At 40.8% G+C, this 25,422-nt stretch overlaps 1 protein-coding gene across 9 annotated transcripts in view; it reads left to right on the top strand.

Moving 5' to 3' along the window:
- The window catches only part of DOCK9 (dedicator of cytokinesis 9), a 256,028-nt gene that overhangs the window by 31,148 nt on the left and 199,458 nt on the right, over nt 1–25,422 (top strand). Inside the window, exon 1 of one of the 9 annotated variants that reach the window (XM_074329460.1) lies at nt 6,518–6,550. The exons of the other annotated variants lie outside the window; for them this stretch is intronic. Within the exon in view, the coding sequence (XP_074185561.1) occupies nt 6,533–6,550 (18 nt within the window). The 5' untranslated portion in view covers nt 6,518–6,532. Of the gene's footprint in view, nt 1–6,517; nt 6,551–25,422 lie in introns of those variants that run through there. 9 annotated transcript variants of the gene reach the window in all.

The following is a 25,422-nucleotide window of genomic DNA, read 5'->3' as shown; positions in this document are numbered from 1 at the left end:
AGTACCCATTGCAGCAGTTTTGAACAATACATGAGGGACAAAATTTATCTTCTTAGTTCTCCGTCTGCAAATTTAATAGGCTTGTGAATGTTTACTTTTTTCATTTAACGGAGTCCTAGTTATCTGTGGGTTTAAGTAAATATCAACATAATGCTTGCTGATTTCAATAGAAAAGGACAGTAGGAAAGTGAATACCGTAGAAGGGTAGGGTGTAGTGGTGATGTCAATAGTAATCCATTCTGGGGGACAGTGGGAAGAGTCGCTGCTCAGAGGTGGTATATTCAGGGCTAGGAACGGGGCTCCTGGAGACAACTGAAAAACAGGGTAGTGGAAGTGGTTTGATTGAAGGGGTAATGGGAAAGACTGCATCCCACCACCTGATCCTTACCGAGACCTGAAAAATCTACCATTAGTGGTAATGCATGTGTTTGTGTTGAGCACAGCTGTCTTCCTGTGGTCTTCTTTTATTCAGTGTATCTCACTGGGAGCAATAATGTCTTAACTCACTAATATCTTAGTACAAATTAGTTTCCCTATGAGATTTCCTAATTAAATTTTCTATGAGATAACTGTCCTCCGAGATAAGATGCAGAAGATGGGAAAGCAACCTCATAAGCTTCCCAGTTTGGCCTTGGTTGATAGCTGAGTTAGCAATAAGATTAGGAACTTCGCTATCAGGACAGTTGTTTCTGGCAAGAATGGGTCAGCAATGATCAACAGCACCTTTTATCTACCACTGATTTTATACTCTCACCTGGAATGATGAAGAGGATGTGTGTAAAAAAGACTGGCTTAAACTTTGGCCCATGGTACGCACTGAATTTATGAAGCCTCTTAAAAGAATATATTATTGGTGGTTATCAGTAACTAATCATATAGTTTCAGTCTCTTTAACAGCTTTTAGAATGAAAGGCAAAGGCCTCTGGTAAAAATGTCACAATAAAACCTGTAGTCTTTCTTCCTTGGAGAGTGTGGCAAGAGGGTGACTGGAGAAGTTGATACTTGGAAATATTTAGGATAATTGAATGTTTTGTTGATCATTATTCTTTCAAGGAATCTGGGGAGATGAGGAGTGAGCTCTGTGCTGGCATTTGTTTAACAGGAGATCCTTCCATCCTACTTCGTGTCCAGGTGGAGAAGGCGGTGGTGGGGGCAGGGGGTCCCTGTGGAGGAGAGACTGCTGGCACTAGACAGTGCACACCTCTTCTTTTGCTGGGTATCCGCTACACCTGGCAGGTCCCTTGGTGTTGCTGCATGGGTGGTGGAGTGGTGGGTTTGTGCCCATCTCCCCAGTTCTGGTATCCAAGCATTTCCATGGAGAAAATGGTCCTGCTGGGATGCCAAGAGCTAATGACTTATGGTTATTAAGGATGTTTTGAATCTTGAAACAGGAACAGTACCTTGGCTGAAAATTAGTTTGGCTTCTGTTGCTCCTCGAATTTCTTCTCTATTCTCAAAAAGCTACTCGTTTCTCTTTCCTGTGAAGTATTTACTGTGGTTCTTGTGTTTTTGTGGGCGAATTTATTATGAGGGAAGTTCAGCAGGTTGTGAGTTCCGACTTTCGTTTTAGCCACTAGAGGGGTGAAACACGTTCTTTATCTCCAACCTGGAAACACAATTTCTATTTATTGATTTTTGAGAGGTTTATGTATTTTGTGGATCACCTTTACCAACTAGGGCCATTTTGTTTGAGGAGTGAGGTAATTGCAGGTAAAAAGGATGACTGTGATGAGGGCGAAAGGCTCAATTCTGTAGCTGGGTCAAGTCCTCTATAGATTGTCTCTATCATTCACATTTGTGCTTTCTTTAATCTGCTCCACGTCTATCAGTGAATGTCTTGTAAAGCATTCTGATAATTTGAAGTTCTGGGTATTAAAAAAACCCACAGTTTGTTTTTTTTTGGATGATATTTTCTTTGGCATGAAAGCTGCAGGCTTCAGGTTCCTATGAGGGGTTGGAAGAGATGAGAGGTTGGAAGGGGGAGGATGAAATCGTAGGTCCTTGTTCCAAACCCTGGGTGAGATGTGTGTCCTCAGGCTCTGTTTTCAGGGGCTTTGAGGAGGTTGCAGGTATGGTGTGCATGAATCTTGAGCATGTGTGGAAATCAGTGAACTAAAAAGCAATAAGTGAGCTTTGGACCCTAGGAGTTAGGGGAAGAGGGTAGCCTGGAGAGTCTCTGTTAGCAAGGAAGTGTTGAGCTGGCTGATAAGCAAAGGGAACCTGGGTGAGGTTTCCCTTCTGCCTTTCAAGTGCATTCTTTCCCCTGTGCTTCAGGTGACAGTGGAGAGGCTGTAAGTCACACAGAGGGCAGTGGTCTGCACACCTGCTCTTGGCTGGGTGGAGGAGTCGTGGTGGAGATGGGCAAGGAGCTGAGTGTGAGGGTGGATGCAGGAGAAAGAAGCCTCCCACCTGCCTCTCTATCCTTCTTATATCCACGTTGGGAAATGAGCTTATTGTGCTTGGCTTTACATCCTGGTAGCTGTCTCTGAAAAGTTTTGATCTTTGATTTTGAAAGTCAGGCATCTTTGGTTCAAAGGTTTAACTGACATTTGGGGATGTCATGTGTATGAAATGGAATCTAATTTTAGAGCCAAAGGTACCTTAAAGTGGGTAGGGCTGCAGCTGCTCCAGGTTATAGCTAAACAGTTTATGGGACTCGTTTGTTGAGACTGTCTGGAACGTACTGGGAACTGACGTGAAATGTTTGTTGAATGGATGGGAGAATACGTGAGTCATTCAAGATCGTGTTCTTAGTTGCTGATTCAGGTTTCTGCTCTCTCAGATATTTATGTTGGCACATCATCCCAAGGGAAGCTGTTTTGTTTATTTTTCTCCTATAGGCCTGAGAGATGGGGTGAGCTGTAGGTACTGGATTATAATTAATGCATTACTTAAGTTTTGTCTTCTGCTTTGTGATATATATAAACTACACATTCCATGTGTGTTTCAGTTTTTGTCTGCTTTTACTTGCTATCTCCTGTTTGCACTTTTAGACAGGCTCTGCCATGTCACCAAGTGTCATCTTACCTGCTGAAACCTAAATATCTTCTATAAACTTAGAAAGCTTCATAGGTTATTTTAAATCTATTTACATATTGGATTACAATGTTTTTTTAATCTGTACCATCATTGCCGCTGTTGTTTTTAGGTATGACGACGCTGTCGGTGTAGAAGTGTCTACAGCATTGATTATTTTGAAAGATCAATAATTTCCTAGTGAAATTCAATTTTGTGTGTTAGGGATCATTCCCTGAGCGTATGGTATGTGTCATGCCTTCAGAAGTTTATCTGCCACATCAGTGACCTTTAACTGGGCCCCTCAAATCAGATTTGTCTTTTTCTAGTATGTCTTACTTCCTGGAGCCCGGATTGGCCAAGCTGGCCCTGTTCTGATGAGAAGAAACCTCTAGCATTACTCGTTACCTTCTCTTAGCCAGATACGCTGAGATTAGAAGGTGAGGGTGTCGGCAGGCTTGTGAGTTTGGAGGTGTTGTAAACATATTCAGATGAACGCAGTGTTACTGTTAATGAATTTTTGCTGCACAGTTGGCTCCACCTCTAAAATTCTTAAGTAATGAGTGAATGGAGTAAGAATAGCCATTGACTGCGCGGTCAGTCAGAACCAGGGAACAGAGTGATTTACTGAAGTCCATACGATGCCCAAACATATTTTGAACTATTCCTTTTCATTCCAGTCTCAGCCGCATCGTTTATCAGCTGATGTCAGTAGCAAAGCTAAATTTCAGTGATTCCGATTTTACTTTTTGGTGCTAACAAAGTGGAAAGCGTAAGGCTGACATTTCTTAGAACCCCCGATTCTGAGAACAAGTTTGATTGTGGAGTTCAGGATTAATTTTTTGTTTGATTACTTTTGGACAACACACCAGGAGTGGCAAACAATCCAACAAAGAAGACATTCTTAGACCTTAAAAAAGTTTAGAAGTAGAAAAGTAATTTCCTAACTCTTGTTGTCTAATCCTAGGACCTTCACAGTAGCAGCTGTGCTCCTTTGAAACCTGAGTGTTTGGATGGCAGGGGCATTCATCCAGCCCCATATTTCTCAGTCTGGTGGCTCTCTGCCCCTTAGGGATATCTGGATTCTGTGCAATCATTCGTCTTAAGGTGGTCCCATAGGAAAGGCTGTGTTTTCTGAGGAAATCAAGAATATATACTTTTTTTTGTGTGTGTGGTAAATTAGGCCTTACTTCCAGGGTGAACTAGAATGTATTTTAATTAGCTCATCATCTTGTGAAATTTTACCATTGAAAAAAGTTTAGTGATAGGCTTGGTTCATTTTATTTATTTGGTCCCCATATGTGAGGCCAACACAGCCACCAAAAATGGCACAGATTTCACGTGGCTCTTTGACATTGTTTTACATAAATACTTTATTAATTATTAGGGGTATCAGAGATTAAACTTCGACTCATCCAACATTTTGCTCTCTCTTCATATTCACCCTGTGGGAGAGGAAATGTCAAGATGGGTTGTTACTTGAAGTATAACCCAACGAGAAGCCTTAAAGAAACGTCCAGAACTATGTTTTGTAGCATCAGTGCACTTAGGAAGCTAAGCATGCGATCTTTCTGGGGACATCTTTAGGGAAGCTAGAGGTCAGCAGTTAGATATAGAATGAAAGTAAAAAAGTAAATGATGGATTTAGACCGAAACAGATATCAGCGTCTGAGTTTATACTTTGAATAAACCCAGTGTCGAGGGCGTGTATGAAGTACACTCAGGTATTTAACACGCAGTGATTCAGCGTGGCTCTTTAGGACCACCTCCTCTGAGGGACCTTGACTTTCCCGTCAGATATGTCTCTTAATAACCGGGCAAGTTCTATGGGGTATTTGTTGCCAAGACAGGTCCTGAAAGTTGGGCAACTCTTTAATTGCTGTTTTCCAGAGCAGAGCTAAGAGGGTTAACACCCTGGGTGTAAAATCCTTCCTCCTTTTGAAAACCTCAAAACCAACAAACGACTTCCTCTCTTAATCTCCAGTGCTGAGCCTTTAGTCCTTAGTGTGTGTGGCCTCAGGTCGGGTCCTCCTCCTCAGAGCAGATGGGCCCCATGCCAGCAAAACCTGTTGGTGAGCATTCTGCCTCCCACCTTCCGAGGGAAGACATGCGAGGTGGGAGCACCCCTGGCTTGCTTCTCCCCAGGCTGGCCTGGCTGCTGTTGGCCCCGGAGTTCCCACCTTTTCTGTCTTTGCTTTAGGTTATTTCCTGTCGTTTTGTTAGTGACACACCCTCTGACGCTGGTTAAACAGTCGCTGATTAACATAGTGAGGCATCTGGGCAGAAGGTCTGTCCCCCTGGGCGGCTAATGGTGCACGTTTTTCATGGGCTGGAGTGAGGGTGGAAGCTTCCCCCCGACTTTTTTTCTCAGCATGGTCAAATCCCATCCTGTCCCTGAAAAACATAGGAAGAAACAAAGGAGTACATACGTATGTGATATAAGCAGCTGTGTTTGTAATCAGGAAATAGCACTTTTCGTTTTATTTCTACTCCATGGTTTTAAAAACTGTGTTGTAGTAGGGAAAATGATCGCTCTTCTCTTCAACCCATGGTCAGTGTGGAAACGATTTCTAAGGGAAGGCAAAGTATGTACTTTGAAAAGAACTCAGTTGCTCTCTTTTCTGAGCTTTTAGATGTCCAAATTCTTTTTTATTTCTTTTTGGAATTTTTGCCCTTTTATAAAGCGTCAGTGAGTAATTATTCTGTATTACTTTAAAATAAAACAGTTGTAACTTATCCTGATTTTCATAAGTAATGGCCTATTGTTCCTTTCCAGTTGCTGCATGGTGGTCCCAGAGCTGTAGGTCTGGCCTGGGCCTTCAGCCAGGTGATGGGGCATTTGTTGTCTCCAGAGGTTAAAACACCTCAGCACTCGGAAGCTTCTGCTGCTGCAAGAAACCTCACAATAAGCATTTACTGATGCCCTACTGTGTACCAGGCACGCTGCAAGCTGCGAAGGAAACAAACAAGATCCACTACCAGTGGCTGAGTTCCCTGCAGGGTTCTTGTTTCTTGAGTCAGTGATTCCAACAGAAATATTTGCAGGAGGGCTGGGCCGTTGTTTCTCTCAGTGTCTGTGTGTAAGATGAGTTTGCTTACTAAAACTAGGGGGCCGTGAACAGTCACGGTTGGCCCTGGTTTTCCACTTGTGAATGTTTCGCAATGTTGCCGGAGCAGTAGAACCTGCTTTGTGACAAGTAAACAACGACTGAACCTCCCCGAGCTATTGTTAGCAGGTAACTTTATAGCAAAGTCAATCTGTCATATAAATCGGAATCACAGTTGAGTTATATGGTAATTACATGTAAAGGATAAGTAAGTGCTTACGTTCATTCATTGAACAAACATTTACTAGAGGCCTCCGGTACCAGGTATGTGGAGAGGTAGTCACACCAGTGCTGTCCCAGATACAATAGCAGGACCTATAGCAGGTGGGGCGGGGCTGAGCAAACACCGAAGTCTACCGCGTGTGGTCTTGGAGGGCTTCCCAGAGGAGCTGCGCTGAGTGTGGGGGGCTATGGACCAGAGGATTCAGGTAAGCGAGTCTGTGCTCCATTATTACCACTGCCAGCTTGCCCTCCCCAGTTCCCTCTGGGGCGTCCTCAGCTTTCCTTCCTCATCCTCAGTGGATTAAGCATAGAGACAGCCCTTGACAACTACACTTTGCTTCCTCTTGTTCCTTGTCCTGGTTGTGTACCCGTGTATCTGCCTCCCTGTGTCTCCCCTGTACCTGATGGGTTCTTCAGTCACCTGCTCCTGAGTTCTGTCATAAGTGATGGAGAACTAGAAGCGTGGACACCCGAGGACACGAGATTGTAGAGAAACAGGACAGATGACCCTGCGATACTCGGGGAGAGGAGGCTTGTCGGGATTGCTGGGGGAATGACATCCTTCAGAAGTCGGGGGCCCAGGGACGGGTGTATGCCCCCAAGGCCGCACACCCCAGGGGCCTGTACCTGGGGGTGGGTGTTTGCAGGACAAGCTCTAAGGGAAGTTCTATGTCCAAGGCGAGGCAAGATGGGGTGATTTCTTCTCAGTTTCTTCCTTTTGCCTGTAAGTCCTGTTGGCGTGATATGGGGGCTGGCGGGATTTGAGGCCGATCAGGGAAAAGGTGCAACCATGGCGGGTGAGAGTAACACACAAGTTTTATTGACCGTGCTCGGAAGGGTTGTTTGAGGCCAGCCAGGGGCTTATGGTGAATGGAGCACCACTCAGAAGGGGAGGAGGACAGGGGGCTCCCCAGGTTGAGTGGGACTGGAGGCGGGTCATGTCTAAGAGATGCTGAGCTCTGAAGAGCCTAGCAGCTTGAGGCTGAGATAAGACCCTATCTTATCAATGGCAGGGGAGGTTTTATGGGGTATGGAAAGCAGGCTAATTGGTTAAAAGTATGCTTGTTTGTGCTTTTAAAAATAATTGGATGTGTAAAAATCTGTGTTTGGTGCTGGTGGGCTTTTCAGCTAACCAGTTTCAGCCTGTAGTGAAGAAGCAAACTGCCTAGGGGCCTTTGGCCCATTTATATGATGATATGACAGTGACAAATCTTTCCGTTCCATAGTTGAGAGTAAAATGTCTAAAAATGTAAACGCTTGGGGAGTAGTAACTCATTGGTGTTAACATATTTCAATCCAAGTTTAAATATATTTTCAGTTTGCTTCCTCACTTGACAGGGGAGCTAGAAGTCTGGGAAGCTTCACTCTGCCCAGTGGGCCGTGGGTGGGGGAGGGGAGGGGAGAAGATGGAGAGGAAGTGTAGCTGATGGTCAGAAGGAGGAGGCTGGATGGTGCAGTAAGCTTACACGTTTTTTTGGATGGGAGGCATGGAGGTGTTGGAGGCAGACCACATTTAGTGGAGTCCGGGGTGCGAACGGCCGCTCACCACATCTTGCTGCGTGATCTCAGGCAAGTTAACTTTTGGTTCATCGGTGACATTTGCAGACCAGAGATAATACCTACTTTGTAGTTTGTTAGAATTATTGGCTACAACAGAAATAAATGTGCCTGCCTGTAGGCTGCCAATAAAGGTCCATCAGAAAATTCTTAGAACCACAAAGTTTCTTTACGTTAATAATACTGGTGTCTGTATTTGTTTCCTAGGGCTGCCATAATAAATTATTGCAAACTTGGGGGCTTAAAGCAACAGAAATTCATTCTCTCGTAGTGCTAGAGGCCAGAAATCTGAAATCGGGCCGGGATGTGCCTCCTGAAGGCTTCTCCGGCTTCTGGTGGCTGCAGGCGTCCTTGGCGTGTGTCACTCCCATCTCTGCCTCTCTCCCATCACGGCCTCCTTCTCTGGTCTTCTTTTCCTCTGTCTCTTAAAAGGACGTTTATCATTTGATTTAGGATCCGCTTGAGTAATCCAGGGTGATCTGATCACAAGCTCCTTCATTACATCCGCAGAGACCCTTCTTCACACGGTTAGGGGGTTGGGATGTGGACATAACATTTGGGGTGATACCATGCAACCCACTGTACTCTCCGTCTGTATCCTCATGCCTAGAACGTGTACCAGAGGCACCCCATGACCTGCATGAGGTGTCCAACTCTTGGGGGAATGATGCTTTTAGACATCAAGGTAGTTCATTCTTAGCTTATAGTAGAACATTTAAAACATACACAAGAGTATAAACAAACCACAGGAAAAATGTATCTGCTTGCTGGTACGTATTCTTTCTAGCAGAGTAGGAGAAAATAGCATAATTATTATGTGTACAATTTTCACCTGCTCTCCTGCTTGAGCATCTTCATGCCTCCCTGGGCTCCTTTCTAAGAGGCTCTGGCCACAGATGCTCAGGCCTCCCTCCTAGAGGCTGAGCTGTGTCTCTCTGCCCCACCCATTCATATGTTGAAGTCCTAACCGGTATCTCAGGATATGACCCTATTTAGAGATAGGGTCTTTCAAGAAGTCGTTAACTTAAAATAAGGTCGTTGGGGTGGGTTGTAATCTAATATGACTGGTGTCTTTAGAAGTAGAGATCAGGACACAGACACACACAGAAGGAAGACCATGTGGCGACACAGGGAGGAGATGGCCATCTACGTGCTGAGGAGAGAGGCCTCAGAAGAAACCATCTCTGCCAACACCTTGACCTCTGAACTGTAAGAAAAGACATGTCTGTTGTGTAAGCCACCTAGTCTGTGGTACTTTGTTAGCAGCCGGAGCAGACTGATACAGCCCCTCACAACTGGTAGCCCCACACTGTTACTTGACAGTGTTTCCCCGAAAATAAGTGTGTCCTCTTACCGTGTTTCCCCGAAAATAATACCTAGATGGACTGTCAGCTCTAATGCGTCTTTTGGAGCAAAAATTAACACAAGACCTGGTCTTATTTTACTATAATAGAAGACCAGGTCTTTAATATAATATAATATAATATAATATAATATAATATAATATAATATAATATAATATAATATAATATAATATAATATAATATAATATAATAATATAATATATAGTATAATATAATATAATAAAATATAATGTAATACAATGTGATATAATTAATATAATATAATATAATATAATATAATATAATATGCCAGGTCTTATATTAACTTTTGCTCCAAAAGATGCATTAGAGCTGATAGTCCAGCTAGGTCTTATTTTCAGGGAAACATGGCAGGTGCCTATGGACAAAGGGTTCTGCAGGGCCCACCTTGGGTGTGAGTAGAATGCCTAGGAACAGGAAAACCAACCGCCCAAACGTGTGTATGGGCCACCGAACCAGTTTCCATTCTAGTTTGCTTTGGAGGAAGAAAGCAACCTTTTGTGATGCTGCTGACGTAAGGAAGACCGTCTCTGCAGGGCTGCTTTGGGGTCCTGAGCGGAGCAGCCTCGCAGGGAGCGGCTGGTCGGTACATTCTGTTCGGAGTTGTGTCCTCCCTCCCTCTCATCTCCCCACCTCGTGGCCATGGGCTCCTTTAGGAGGGAAGCAGGTCTTCCCTCTATGTATTCGCTCCCTCCAGTCTGGGGTAGAATAAGAGCATTTCAGAGTGTTTGGTGAATGATTACCTGAATTCTGGGGATGCATGAATATTTTATGCTGCCACTAAATCTCTGGTACAATATTTGGGTTGAATTTTGAAGTAGAATGCTTTATTTACACCATCACTGTGTATGCGTGTTTCTGAAATGTGTGTTTCTGACTGTCTTTGGCTTCTCAAAGAGTCAATGTCATTTTTTTTTTTTACCTATTTCCACTCATGTCTCAGCAATATGTGTAGATGCCCCTCCCACTAAGTGTGGTATAAAAAGAACTATACAGTGATACCTAGTGTTTATGGAGTACTTAACTATGCTAGAGGTAGGTCCCCTTTAATAGATGGGAAAACTGAGCCTTGGAGAGGTCAAGTAGCTTGTTTAGTAAGCAGTGGAGCTGGAAATCCTCAAACAAGGGCTGTCAGACTCCAGAGCCCCTCTGGATTTTGAGCACCCTCTCAGTGTTACCTGAAAAGTATAACTCCCATGAGGCAGTCCAGACAGGAATTTATAACTAAAGTATAATGTTGCTTGGCCTCCTTAGAGGTGCTCTGCTGATGACTGAGCAAATATGGAGGCGGAAACACTTGGTCTGTTACCAAGAATGGTCTGGTCTTCCCCTCTTATGTAGAAAACTTCTCTATTCGACAGAGAACCTTATGGGACTGAATTACTTCTCCACCATTTTTCCTCCATCAAGCATAATGCTTGTTGAAAGAATGGTAACATAACCCAATGGCACCTTTTGCAGAGAACAGCTATTATGCTTTATTATTATTAATATTCAATTAGAGTATTACATGTACGACTTTCTACCAACATTTCTTCTTTGTAACATTTTCCCACTGTTTCATTTCAGAATGGGGTTTTATTTTAGTAGTTAAAAACAAAACAACTCCCAAGTGTTAAGATATGAAAAGCATTTTTTTTTTCCCATGAGTCATGGTTGACAATATGTCATTTAAAAGTTAGATTGTGGAGCCATTTTAACACCCATAAATTACAGGGTTTATTTTATGAGATGGAATGTTAAGATTTTTAAGATCCTGTCTTATGTATTGGAGAGTTTATTAACATAATTATTACATGTACAAAACAATACATTTTCCAACTTCAAAAAGTAAAGTATTTTATTTACTGGATCTATTGTCCTAACAGATGTTGTTTTTAAAATAATGCATTAAAATTAATCTCTGAAAGATGTTTCCTGAAAGGTTTTGGTACTTCATGCTAGATGTGGCAAATGCAATAGCACAGATTTTTACTTAGAAAATCCCTGAGAAAGTAAGTAGATATAAATCAAGTGGATTTTACAGTTAAATTACTCTCTTTATGTTTTACAGTCATTCAGAGGATGATGTGGAGCAATAATTGTCATGCACCAAGTGTGTATAGCTTCCATACACCCAGTAGATGTGATATTTGTGAGTTTGCCATTGTGTTTTGAGAAATTCTCATAGTGGAAATAGGAGAACTTTGGTTCATCCTCTAATGCTCAGTAAATTCTAGGTACTATTACACTTATTCTTTCCTTTCTTAACCTCCTTTGAAAAATATACACATGTTAAAATGTACACATAAAAAATATACACATGTTAAAATGAAAAATATACACATAAAAATGTGCACATGCTGAATGTAAATGTACTTTCCCATGGGAGAAGCCAAAAATGGCATGTGGAAAACTGAAATCCTCTTAATTTTCAAGGGACAGTGTGAAATGCATGTTCTTCTTCCCTTTTTTCAGAAGTCAGTTTTGTTTTGAGTCAAAAGTGGCATAATGGCAGCTTTTCAGCTTACTAATGATCAGCATTAGGGTATTTTGATAATTATAGAACAGAGTCTGAGTTAGATTGCTTCCAGCTAACACCGGTAAATGTACATTTGAGACTTTGTGTGAAAATGTTACTATAAATACTTTTTCCTTAAATAGCTTTATGGAGAATAATTGACATATATTTGACTATACAAACTTAAAATGTAAAATGTAAGTCTGGACAGCTGTAAAACCATCACCACATTCAAGATAGTGGACATATCCGTCATCCCCAAAGTCGCCTTGTGCCCTTTTGTAATCTATCCTTCTTGTTCCTTCCTAATTTTAGGTAATAACAAATCTGCTTTCTGTTTCTATAAATTAGTTTGTTTTTAAATAAAAATAGAATCAGACGTTATGATTTTTTTGGTCTAGTTTCCTTAATTCAGCATAATTATTTTGAGATTTATTTGTATTGTTTTATATTTCAGTAGTTCATTCCTTTTTATTGATGAGTAGCATTTGATTATATGGCTATACTATAATTTATCTATGACTCAGTCAATGTACTTTGACATTTGGGTTGGTTTCAGTTTTGGGTTATTACAGATAAAGTTGCCATCCATATTTGTGTATAAGTTCTTATAAGAATGCATGCTTTAATTTCTCTTGGGTAAATATCTAACAGTAGAATGGTTGGGTCATATGGTTGGTGAACGTTTTACTTTTTAAGAAACTACAAGACTGTTTCCCAAGGTGGTTGTACCATTTTATATTCCCACTAACTGCCCATCAGAATGTATTAGAGTTCCTTTGTTCCACATCCTTCTCGACATTTCCTATGGTCAGTCTTTAATTTTAGCCATTCTAGTAAGTGTGTAGAGAGAGGTAGCTCATTGAGTTTTAAAATAAAATTTGCTGATTACCAGTGATGTTGAACATTTTATCATATATATATTACTCTCTGTATATCATTTTTGGTGAAGTGTTTAAATCGTTTGTTTCTTATTGGTTTTTTTCTTACTTAGTTTTGAAAATTCTTTATATATCTGGATACAAGGCCTTAATCAGATGTATATGATCTGAAAACCTTAAATCACTGAGTTAATATTTGTGCGTTTTTTTCAGTTTTTCTTCTTGTAATATTTTTTATTATAAACTACACAACATAAAATTTGCTGTTTAAACATTAAGTGTATGGTTCAGTGGCATTAAGTACATTCACGTTACCATCTTGTTTTAATACTAGAGTCCAAAGTCTTAAACAGTCCATCAGAGTGTGAGCTCCTGGAGCGCAGGAACTGAATCTTACCCTTGGTTGTATTTCTAGAGTCTATACTATGCTTGGCACAAAGTAGGACCCCAATAAATATTTTTTGAATGGATAAAATGTTTGTTTTCAGATTTATAGTTGTCCCAATATTAATTAGGATTTAACTTTTACAAAGACCAAAAAAAAAACACCAGTGGCCTTGTAAAGTACGGGAGCTGAGATCTCTTCCATAGCACTCCAAATGCACACAGCCCAGGCTTGGCTTCCTTGATGACGTTGGGGCCCCAGCTTCCTCCTGTCTCGTTGTTCTGCCTCCTTCCACATATCGTTCTTCTTGTAGTTTTGGATAATTGGTATTCCAGTGTCTGCTGTCTTGTCTGTATTCTGGTAAGGAGATGGTATTCTCCTTCTCATTAAGTGCATGACTTTAAAATCACACACGTCACTTCTGCCTGCCTACATTCCATTAGCCAGAGTCTAGTCGCGTAGCCACACCTCACTGTAGGAGAAGCTGAGAAACGTAATTTTTGGCTGGGTGGATATAAGCCCATGAATACTTCTATTATAATATTGAAAGGGGAGGATAGATATTGGAGTGAGGGAGGCAATCAGCAGTCTCTGACAGTATTCATTCATACTTTGTATTATGTTACAGTTAATGGTTTAATTGGAGTTGAGGGTGTTTCCTACTAATACTAAATAGGCTCATTTGAAACCGAGAGGTTGAGAGTTATGCCACAGCCAAATGTTCATAATTGGTGTTATTGAATGTGATCTTTTTCAGCACTTAAAACACAGGTATATGAAAGGTGACATACAAATTGTGAAGCTGAGCCAGAAGACAGAACCCCACCTTGTTAAGAGTATTCTACTTCATTCTTTAGGAGATGGGTGGACAAAGTTTTGGAACAGTGTGGGAATGGGACAGATTAGGGTCATGGAAAGATAATCTGGTGGCTGTCTACTGAATGTTGGATGAAATCCAAACACATTAATGTAGTTTACAAGGACCCGCCTTCTGGTTTTACCTCCACTCCTGGCATCTGCCTTTATCACCCATATTCTGGTCATACTGAATAGGGGACAATTCCTTGACTATTCCTATTATTATGTATCTCCACATCTTATAGCAGCTCTGCTTGCCATTTGTATTACCTTTTTTGAAATAGAAATTTGGAGGTGAAGAAAATGGGAGAAAGGGCCCATAAATTGGAGGAGTGAGTCTACTTAGATCCACCTGTCTGTCTCTGCCATTCATTGAATGCTTCAGTCCTCCAGGCAGTGTGTGAGGTCATTGGTCCTCCCTCTTCATCCTCTCAGCACCCCATGAGGGGCCTGCCATCATCCATGTTATGCAAAGGAGGAACTGAGGTGGGAGTTAAATGTCTTACTCACGGTTGTGCCATTCAGACACTTGGCAGGACCAGGAATGTTGGCTGACTTCTGAGCTTAGCATTTTCCCACCACCTCTTGTTCTTTTCTTTGAGAGAAAGGTCAGTTCTTGGTTTAAGATGAAGATTAGTAACCATAGTAATATCAAGGGGCGATAGAATTTCCTTGAGCTTCTAAGTCTGGTCTCAGTTACAACTGTTGGGTGTGTGCACCTGAGAGCTCCCTTTGATGACGTGTGAGGTGAGCCACCTCACTGACTCTTTACTTGGTGGGGAAAACTGAGACTGGGGGTGGGGGTTGAGGGGAGCACGTTTAGAGTACAGTTCTAACCAGTCGGAATGAATTCATCCCTGACTCTTGAAAGCTTGTCATCTTTATAATCTCTTTTTCAGTGCTGCTATTTTGGATAGAGGTATTGGATAGCAAATGAATGCTTTAGGGTTGTGTGAACTGAACAGGATTAAAAATGTTCATTTCCCTCATCCTGAGGATCTTCCATTAATCCACTAGATGGAGCACATGCTTTGAATATGTCATGATTAGACTTTGGAAGAAAAGATACGGTCTTCACTTCAGAGCTATATTGCAGACCCCCTGATTTGGTCAGCATTTTAATCTGTCTTTTTTTCTCTATAAATACTAACTTTTCTTTTACTTAGTACTTCTGTGTAAGAGAAATGTGTGAGGTTCTCTGGGGGCTGACCGAGAAGCATCATGACAGAGTAGAAAGAATTCTAATCTGCAAGTCTGGGGGTGAGGGACTAGACATCCGAATTCAGACACTCAATACCCTGTCTTTGGTTACATCATCTTTTAGCATCTTGGAGCCTCACTGTCCTTATTTGTCATTTTGTCTTCCGCAATTGCACTCACAGCCAATGTCTATAGGGTGGAGAATCCATCAAATTGCAGGACCTGAATGGACCTTTGAGGTAATTTAGTTCAGTTACCGTTGCAATGCTACTCACCTGGTGAGCAAACCCTGGGACAGCAGTTTCATTTCCTCATAAATAGCCTGTTTTAGGGCAACACTGGTGATTAGACATTTTTGACATACTGGTCCTGGTTGGTCCTTCTAGAGCAGCCCAGATCTTCCCCCTCTCCCATTTTTGTTTTTAGCACATTGTTAGTTTTATTTACTTTTGCTCATACACATAGTGGTTTCTCACGCCCCACCCCCACCCTTGCCATTAAGTCAGAGCATCTTAAAGCCTATGGAAACTAGAAAGGATTTTTATAGGTGTCTCAGAAAAGCAGCAGGTGTCTGTTACATTAAATGTTATTCCACATTTCCACAAAGGCCTGGGAGTTCTGAAATAACGTATTACCTTTTCTCTTTTTTAAGATTTGACTTTTACTAACCTGGAAAATTCAATATGTTGAATATTATATAATAACTAAGAATTTGAGCACGCTAATTTGAAATTATACAAATGAAACCCCTTCACCTTTTTAAGTACAGTAAAAAACTTAAGCTTATCCACTTACCAAATAATCATTGTGGTATTGCTGAACTCTTAAATATTTTGGATTTTATCTGTCGTTTTCTTTTTTTATTTTTCTAGTTATCGTTGACATTCAGTATTATATTAGTTACAGGTAGTGGTTAGATATTTATATAATTTATGAAGCGATCCTCCAATAAGTCTAATACCCACCTGGCACTATACATAGTTATTACAATATTATTGACTATATTCCCTGTACTGTACTCTATATCCCTGTGACTGTTTTGTAACTACTAGTTTGTGCTTCTTAATCCCTTCACCTTTCTCTCCCCACCTCTAAACCCTTCCCATCTGGTAACCATCAGTTTGTTTTTTGTATCTATGAGTCTAGAGCAGTCCAGATCTTGTAAATCTAATCTGTCTTCCATATTCAGATTTTCTGTTTTAGAGCCCTGAGGGAGCATGTGTCTTTCCTTTCTCTACTACTAGGACTGGCTGAATTAAATGATCTAGAAGGAATAAAAAATATCATCAATTAGGTTTTAGTTCTCAGCTGATGGCTAGAAGTGTGGCCATTTATATTTAAATCTTTTATCTGTGCTCAGATATATTAAAACATAATATATCCTAAAATTTTTAGCTTTCATAGCAAGGAACTGTTGTTTAACAGTTGTTAACACATTTGTTCCTAAAAATCAATGAAATCTTAGATTACTGGAATCTGCTATTAATGTTTAATGAAGTGAAATCATAACTTTCATTTTTAGGCAGGTTTGAAATTTCTATGGGAATGGGTAATTTCACCATTCATAGTTTCTATTTGTTCATAATTTTTAATTAAATAGGCACCTGCTGAATAAAGACCTTCACAGCGGTTGACATTTTTGTTGGTTGCCAAGTACAAAAGAGTATGTGATTATTTGGAAGCTGGTTCTCCAGAATTCCTTTAAAATTATACAACGGAAAAGCAACAAAACACCAAGCCCACTTTAATTTATAGCATATAAATTAATAAATTTAGTCATTCCCTTTTCTATATAGAGAGGTTTTAGGGGTTTTCTATATAGAGAGGTCTTAGGGGTTCATATTTTTGAGTGGATTTTGAATCAGTTTTGACATTAGTATATAATCACCACTGTTTTCTTCATTGGCACTGAGATAACACATTAAGCATATATGGCGCCTTCCCATGCACTGGGTGAATGCTAAAAACTGAGAAACTTTCTTGGACTGAGGCCACCTAGCATAAGGATGAATCTTGAGTTCTTGGTGACTTCTTCCCTACACTGGTGACTCTGATGGTTTAAAAGAAGGAAATGCATCCTGAATTTTCCCCAGGAAATACTGAATCATCAAGCTATTTCTTTGGTCACCTAATAGGTGCAATCAAGCTATTGGTTATTATGAAATTAAGAAGCCTGTCTTCCCAGAAGTGACCTTGAATTTGTACATTTGTGGAAGTTGGAGGATTCTGATCTCTCCCTCCCATCAGAAGTATGGTTGGAGTGTCCTAGGCAGGTAGCTGTGACATCAGCCCTTGAATTCTCTGTGGTTCTCATCAGGAACAGTAAAAATAATTCCTCACTTTCTGTGGTAGTGAGGAATTTATGTCCTGCATACAACATGAAGCAGGACCTTCAGATGGTGCATTGGCTTTACATGAATCATCTTTGCTATTTTAGAAGTTTTGGTGGGGAATCTGGGATAATAAAAATGACACCTGGCCACTTACTGAGGGAGGATCTTCTTTGATGTTCTTTGGCTCTGGGTGTATACCTTCCCTTTCAGTTGCTGAAAAGGACCTAGCCCAAGCCTTTGGTTTCCCAAATAATGGATCAGGTCTATTTTAAGGAACTAATATAACTAAATCAAGCACTGGAAGTTCATATTCTCCTTCAGAATCCTAACATGTATAAATACTTTGTAAATTCCGCCTTGTGTAATCATCCTTATCGTTAATGGGATTTGGAACATGCTGGAAAGAGCAGGGGCTTGTGAGACAGGGGGCCCTGGTTCATATTGCACATGCTGCCTGTTTGAGTTTGTTCAAGCTAGTTTACTTCTCTGACTCTTGGTCTTGTCATCTGTAATGGGAGTGAGTAGGTGACCCATATCTCATGGCCTAATTCTTAGTTCTTAGATAACATTTGAAAAGATGTCTCTTAAATTCAGCTTGTGTTCCCTTAGGCACAATGTTACACATTTGAATTCTATTGCAGAACATAATGTTATACCTTAAAAGCACCAAAGATTATTTTTTAAAAGTTATAATAATACTTGCTTTTAAAAACATTAATTATGAAAACAAGATATTTTAAAATCTATGTTAACAGTATATTCTTTTTTGAGATATTTTATATGGATTTTTTTGGGGAAGAGTCTTAAAATATGAATAAAAGATGAACTTTGGGCTGAGGAATTGTTCTTGTCTCCATAGCAAGCGTAGACATTTTTCATCATCCAGGAATCAACAAGTGAGTTCAAAATCTGAGCCATTCATTAAAAAAACAGAAAGAAAAAGTATTTGCCTGTGTAAACGGTTCATCTCATGGAGGGATTGTTTCCATCTTTAGAGGTCCCTTGCTTTTATGTTATAATAATACCAGAGTTCAAGGTCAAGCACAATTTCAGTGGTATACGTGATGTATTTAGTTTACAGTATTTGATGTGAGTCAGTTGCTGTTTTGTAATGAGGCATCATCAGGCTGTCTTCCTCGGCAATGTCACTGTCACTGTTGAGAGGCATTCCTAAGGCGGGGAAAGCCTGTGCCTTCACATGAGAGCATTTTCTCACCTTCAAAGTAGTATCATTCTTTTTAATGATGTTAGCTAGGTCTGAATGCTTGTGCTATTCCATTTGTTCAGTTTTGAAGCAATTAAATCATCTTTCACTCAAGGGGGGCAATTTCTGTAATGCCTTACTCTAGATTTGTTCTTAAGTATTTAAAAGAAAGACGTTTTAGTTGCTGAAATTGTTTGGTTCTTAGGCATGCTGTATTTATCAGATGCAGCTATGTGTATGTCTAAATACAAACATTTCATTTTGCTGAGTGCATTGTGGTTTCTTACCATGGTTTATTTCATTTTTTTGTGACACTAGACTTTCTTTAAATGTTTTTCCTATTCTTGTGTTTCACAGCTTCAGTGAAATATAATTTCCATATCATAAAATTCACTCTAAAATTTAAATATGTAATTCAGTGAGTTTTAGTCAATTTGCAGACTTGTGCAGTCATCACGTGATCTAATTTTAGAACATTTCTATCAGCTGCAGAAGAAATCTCATGCCCGTTTGCAGTCCCTCTCAGTTCCCACCTCCAGCCCCAGGCATCATGAATCTACTTTCTGTCTCTGTAGATTTGCCTTTGCTGAACCTTTCATGTCAATGGAATCATTCAGTATGTGGCCTTTGTGTCTGCCTCCTTCACTTAGCTTATTATTGTTGAGGTTCGTCCATGTTTCAGAACTTCATTCCTTTTTCTTGCTAAGTAGTATTCCATTCTGTTGTCTGGCTAAAACGCATTTTGTTTATCCATTCACCAGTTGGTGGGCATTTGGGTTGCTTCTACTTTTTGGTTATCGTGAATAACGTTGCTATGAACATTTGTGTGCGAGTCTGTGTGAACATGTGCTTTCATTTTTCTTGGATGAATACCTGGGAGTGGAATTGCTAGGTTATATGGTAATTCTTTGTTTAATATTTTTAGGCACTGTTGTTTCCCGAAGTGGCTCTACTAGCAATGTGTGAAGGTTCCAGCTACCCCATATCCTTGCCAGCACTCAGTATGGCAAGTCTTTTAAACTTTTAGCCATCCTAATAGGCATATAGTGGATGTCATTGTAGTATTAGTTTGCATTTCCCTAATGATGTTGAGCATCTTTTTATGTGCTTATTGGCCATTCTTATATTTTGGTGATCCTAGTCTTTTAAAACTATTTAGAACCTGATTTACGAGTAGTATAGCAGTCAGGGTCCAGCCAGGACACAGAAATCATGCTAGTTATTTTAACAGAGAGCATTAAATGTAAAGAACTGTTTTTATGTATAAAGTTAAATAGGGATCTGAAAAGGTAAAAAGAGAACATTAAAATATTGTAGAGGTAGTGGCTGCAGGAAACAGCCATCAACCCCGGGGGTTGGAGGGAATCAAAGGATGAGATTATGCTGTGAAATCTTAGAAGCTTAGAGGAGGGGCCCCACAGAGCTGAACCCAGACCTCAGAGGAGCGTGTTTCTGAGGGTGGGGTCCAATGAGGATGGTTCTGGAAATGCTGGAAAAACAGCAAACCTCATTCAGCGGCTGCACAGGAAGGAACTGCTACTACCAGGGCAAAGAAGGATTGCGGAGTTAAATGAGGAACCGATCTTCAGGAAGCAGGCAACAAGGAGCAAGCACGTCCTGCCCCAGCTTTGCAGTCTCCCTTTGGTGCCCTTGGTGGCCCAGGAAGCCGACTGTTAAAACAATGTGGTTTTCAGAGGGCCAGACCTAACTAGCATCGCATAACTGAGTGTGCAAGGGTGGGGTTAGAGCTGGGAGACAATAATTTAATAACCGCACAGCCCGTCCCTTTGACTACTCAGCACGCAGACCCACCCTTTCACATATATTTGAACTTCCATGCAACAAAAATGACACTGTTTCAGCCTAGCAGAACAGTAGATGTCCTTTACGCAACTGAAGATGTTCTCATTGGCTCCTCAGAACAAGGAGTCATAAAGTCTCATTATTGTATCCACCCTGGAAGAGATACATTATTCATTTCTGGATTTTGTTAATTAATCCCTAAATTCAGCTGCAGACTTGCATGGATATGTGCTACCTGGCATGTAAACCATAGAGTTAAGTTTCAACAACACTTGTATAAAATAATACAAAAGAAAGGAGGGGAGAAGAAATTGGCACACACACCACACACACACACACACACACACCACATAACACACACACACACACACACACACACACACACAGCGCACATAACATACACACACCACACACAACATACCACATACACACCACACATAGCACACCCACACACACACACCACACATAACACGCACACACCATACACACCACACACACACACACACCACATAACACACACACACATATACACGCTACACATGCTATACACACCACATCATACATACTGCCCGCTCCCCCTGCGCACACACACCCCCAAACAGGAAGGAAGTACGCGTTGCTGCCGCAGTGCTCATTTCTCTAACTGGCTGCTTGGCGGTAGTTGATGTTTACACCTTGATTCTCCGATTACTCAGAACGTATTTCCTTTACCCCCAGCCAGGACCTCAACTGATCAGAGTTCTTCACCTCCAGGTCTGCATTCTCTGTGCTCCCGCCTTCCTTTGGGTGGCTGTGGTTTCCCAGGAACTTTCACTATTGGAGACAGAAGCGCTAAGAGATGCCCTTAAGAATCTACCCTGGGTTCTAGCCGTAGCCCTTCCTGACCCTTTCGGGAGCAGCAGCCCAATTTCTTTTCTCGGCTGGTAGGGGATCCTCCTCATTTGCCTCTTGGTTCAGTGTCTGGAGGAGCCGAACAAGGCCTGGTGGCCTCTCACCTTCTGATTCACTGGACAACTGTTGTCTCCCTTTGATGGGAGCGCTCTTCCCTTTAAAACCAGGCTCTCCATACAGCAAGGACGGGAGGCGGAGGTCCCTTGAATGTGTTATTAGGGTACGAGTCAGAGGGGCCACTCCCCTTCTGCCCCTTCATTCCTGGGCCAGTGTTTTCTGGCTTTGGGAGGGACAGCTGATTCAAAGCATACACTGTGTCGTGTGAGATAGAACTCCGCCTTTCAGAGTGTTGTCTTCCAACCGTTGTCTTCAGGAGGCCATTCCATTCTTTTATTGGGCCTGCTGCTTGTAAGTGATGCGCTGTGTGGTAAGACTGGTGAATTCCAAGCGCTGACAGACAACGACTTAGCAACTGGGACATGCGGTGTTTTTCAGACTGCAGGCCTTGAACCATAGTGGATCTGAAAACAGTTCAGTGGGCTCTGACCAGTTCCCTTCCTCCCTTCCTCCCTTCCTTCCTTGCTTCCTTCCTTCCTTCCTTCCTTCCTTCCTTCCTTCCTTCCTTCCTTCCTTCCTTCCTTCCAATGAACCAGAGTAGACTAGAGTGGAATAGAAAATAACAGTATAACTTGTTGTAAGGGTACATATTTTGGGGGGAACTATTCTTACTCAGATTTACTGTAACATGATTTAAAATTAATTTCTTAATATAATTCGTGGTGACAATACATTGAAAGCTACTTGTCTAAGGAGATATTTGAACTTGTGGGTTGTTCACCTCCAGTCCTCCGTGGTTTATCTGTCCCCCGCCCCCGCCCTCCCCCCCATGGTAGTGTTGGTTGCAGTCCTTCAGTGGTCCTACTCTGATAGGTTTGGGTGGAAATCTTGTTACTTGTAACAAGGTCAAAGGATGACAAACACGCGTGAGATCACCTGTAAAACTTAACTTTTAGAGCCGTGTGTAAGATTAAATGAGGCCGAGTGACTGCATTCTCTGCTCAGTGTCTGGCATGTAGCAGGGATGAGGTCCATGTATCATTGTGTTAAAGATGTGCCGAGCACTATTTAAATAATATCTTTCTTTAAATTTAAAATATAAATCTCCTACATTGTTCAGGTGGTTAGAATGCCATAAATAGAGTCAATTATGTGATGTGAATAAGATTTCAGATCCCCTTTTAATAATCTATCTCTTTCTACCTCTCCTCTGATTTATTCTCCAAATGTTTTTATGCTTTTTGTGTGTTTTTTTTCTTGTTCTTGAGAGCTTTGTGGTTAAAGCAGACATGGAAATTTTGTGGGAAAAGATCTGAAAAATAAATTTCTTAGAATGATTTGGTGTACATGACTCGGCTCTCAGTCCCAGCTCTTGCTTAAAAAAATGAATGAGCCAAAGTTGTTGACCAGACGAAAGGTTTCCCTTAAGTGCTCTGTAAATTTAAAGCAGAATAACTGGCCCTTATTGAAATCATCTTACATGTGTCTCTGTACTCGCTTTCACATGTACAGTGCCAGGAATGCTTTTGGGAATTTGCTGTGTTGGAGTTAATGATATATTTTGGAGAGATAATTATGTTGAGGATAAAGTGCCGTCAGGAGAAATTCAGCTTTTTATAGGTGTGTCCCTGATACGTCGTGCCTATTTTTTTCTAAATGGCTTTATCAACATATGATTCACATATTATACATTTCACCTATTTAAAATGTGCAATCCAGTGATTTTCAATATATTCAGAGTTGTGAATCCATCACTTCAATCAATTTTAGAACATTTTTATTACCCCCCCAAGGAAACCCTGTATCCTCTAGCTGTCATCCCCACCCCATATCCACCCTGCACAGCCCCCTAACCATAGATAACCACTAATCTTTCTCTTTAGATTTGCCTATTCAGCACATTTCATACCAACAGGATCTTACAATATGTGGTCCTTTGTGACTGGCATCTTTCATTTAACATGTTTTCAAGATTCCTCCACGTTGTAGCACGTATCAGCATTTCATTTCTTTTATTGCTGAATAATATTCCATTGTATGGCTATACCACATTTTGTTTAACCATCAGTTGATGGACATTTGGGTTGTTTCCACTTTTTGACCATTATGAATTATACTGTTAAGAACATTCCTATACAAATTTTTGTGTGAACATATGTTTTCAACTCTCTTGGGTATCTGGCTAGGAGTGGAATTGCTGAATCATATGGTAACTCTAGGTTTAACTGTTTGAGGAACACCAGTCAGACCATTTTCCAAACAGCGGTCTTATTTTACATTCCCACCAAGAGTGTGTGAGTGGTCTAGTTTCTCTACATCCTAACCAACACTTGTTATTAACTGTCTTTTTTAACCTTGCCATCCTAGGAGATATGACGTGCCATCTCATGATTTTGATTTGCATTTCTCCAGTGACTTTTCATTTGCTTCTTGGCCGTCTGTATATCTTCTTTGGATCCTATCTGTTTTTAGTTGTCATGGAGCGATGGCAGTATCTGTAATCTGTCCAGTTCTTATGTGGAGGGTGGTTTCTCCCAAAAGTTTTCCCCTTCTCTGACCTAGTGGAGTCCACTAATGCATCAGAGAATGTTTGGTCAAAGTAGCATTCTTTTAAAACATGGTTATAGTTAAGCCATAACCCAACCATAGGCTGTGTATAAAAGAGAACCTTAGGAAGGCTCTGAATTTTGTGTCTTTGTAAAAAGAAAATAAAACTTTGTAAGGAGTCAGGTAGAGAATGGAGTTTTGTGAGCCTCCATGAGTGGGGGACATGTGCTGTATCTCATTCCTTCTGACCTGATTGGAAGCCCGGACAAAGGACAACGTATTTTGTGTCTTTTCACTCTGCTTTTTCAAAACCACAGGAATATTTTGAAAGAATTGCTCTTTCCCTCCTATGTTTTGGACAGGTAACCAGTGTATAGTACCTTTATTTCTTATGTTTCGCCTTTTGATTAATCTAATTGAAAATTCGACTATATTGCAATAATTTTTAAAGTGGCAAACTAAATTTCATGCTTATGTTTTCCTCTTCATTTCCTTTCCTTCTTCATGATGAGTATTTCTCTATTGACACAAGGACAGTAAAAAGTTTTAAATGCTGAAAGGTAATATACGAGTACTTGAGGTGTGTAGAATCTGAATTTCAGTCTCTCTTTTCATGAAAGAACATCTTTCCAACAGCCTAAACTCCATATTTGATGCACATAACCTGTTTCATGGGTGTATTTGTACATGAATTGTGCTGTGTTCCTCTGCTGTTGTTTAAACTCAGTATGCCTTGCAGCTAAGTGAGCTTTTCAGATGTCTGCCTAAAATAGAATTTCCTTGGAAGAAGCTGGAGGAGGCCAAGAAAAGGTCACTGTGAGCTCTGATTTCATTACCCCATTGTGAGTTTGCTCAGCTTCCTTGCTTTTCACTTAGTGTCTCATTTACAGTGCGACATCGGTGCATATAGCATCCATTGTGATCTGGTGTGCCACCAGCCTCTCCACTCTGCCCCTTCCCTACAGATGTTTATAGTAGGGGTGTAAAGCTTTGCAAATAGGTGAGCTCTTTTGGCAGCTTTTCATATCTGACACAGGATCAGCATTTATGGATTTATTGGTTTCTCTTCAAAGAACGGAGCTCCCTCAGAAACCATGATTTTTCTTCATGACCTTTCATAACAGTAATTGAAGTTCTGGCATTGCTTGGAGCTTCCTGAGCTGAGGGATAAATCAGAACCTGTATAAATGCTGTTGGTTTGTTCATTTTGTAGCCTGCAATGAAAGAAGTGGAAGTTGTCTGTGAATCAGGAATTTAAATCTCACCTTTTTTATGTGAGGGTACATAGTTCAAAGGGCTTTTTTTTAGGAAGTGCATTACCAAGTGGAATGAGGAAATAGTTATTAATGATAATTAGGTAAACTAGTATATAAAGTAATCTAATACAAGCTATTAGAAATAGTTACGAGGAAAATCAACAGTATGAAGCCTCTTCCTTGGGCTTGTCTGCCCTTTGTGAGGGGCCTGGGGAGAGGAGAGA

The sequence above is a fragment of the Rhinolophus sinicus genome, linkage group LG04 (assembly GCF_036562045.2).
Source record: "Rhinolophus sinicus isolate RSC01 linkage group LG04, ASM3656204v1, whole genome shotgun sequence".
Taxonomy (NCBI): Eukaryota; Metazoa; Chordata; class Mammalia; order Chiroptera; family Rhinolophidae; genus Rhinolophus; species Rhinolophus sinicus.
This window is presented reverse-complemented; position numbering and strand designations above follow the sequence as displayed.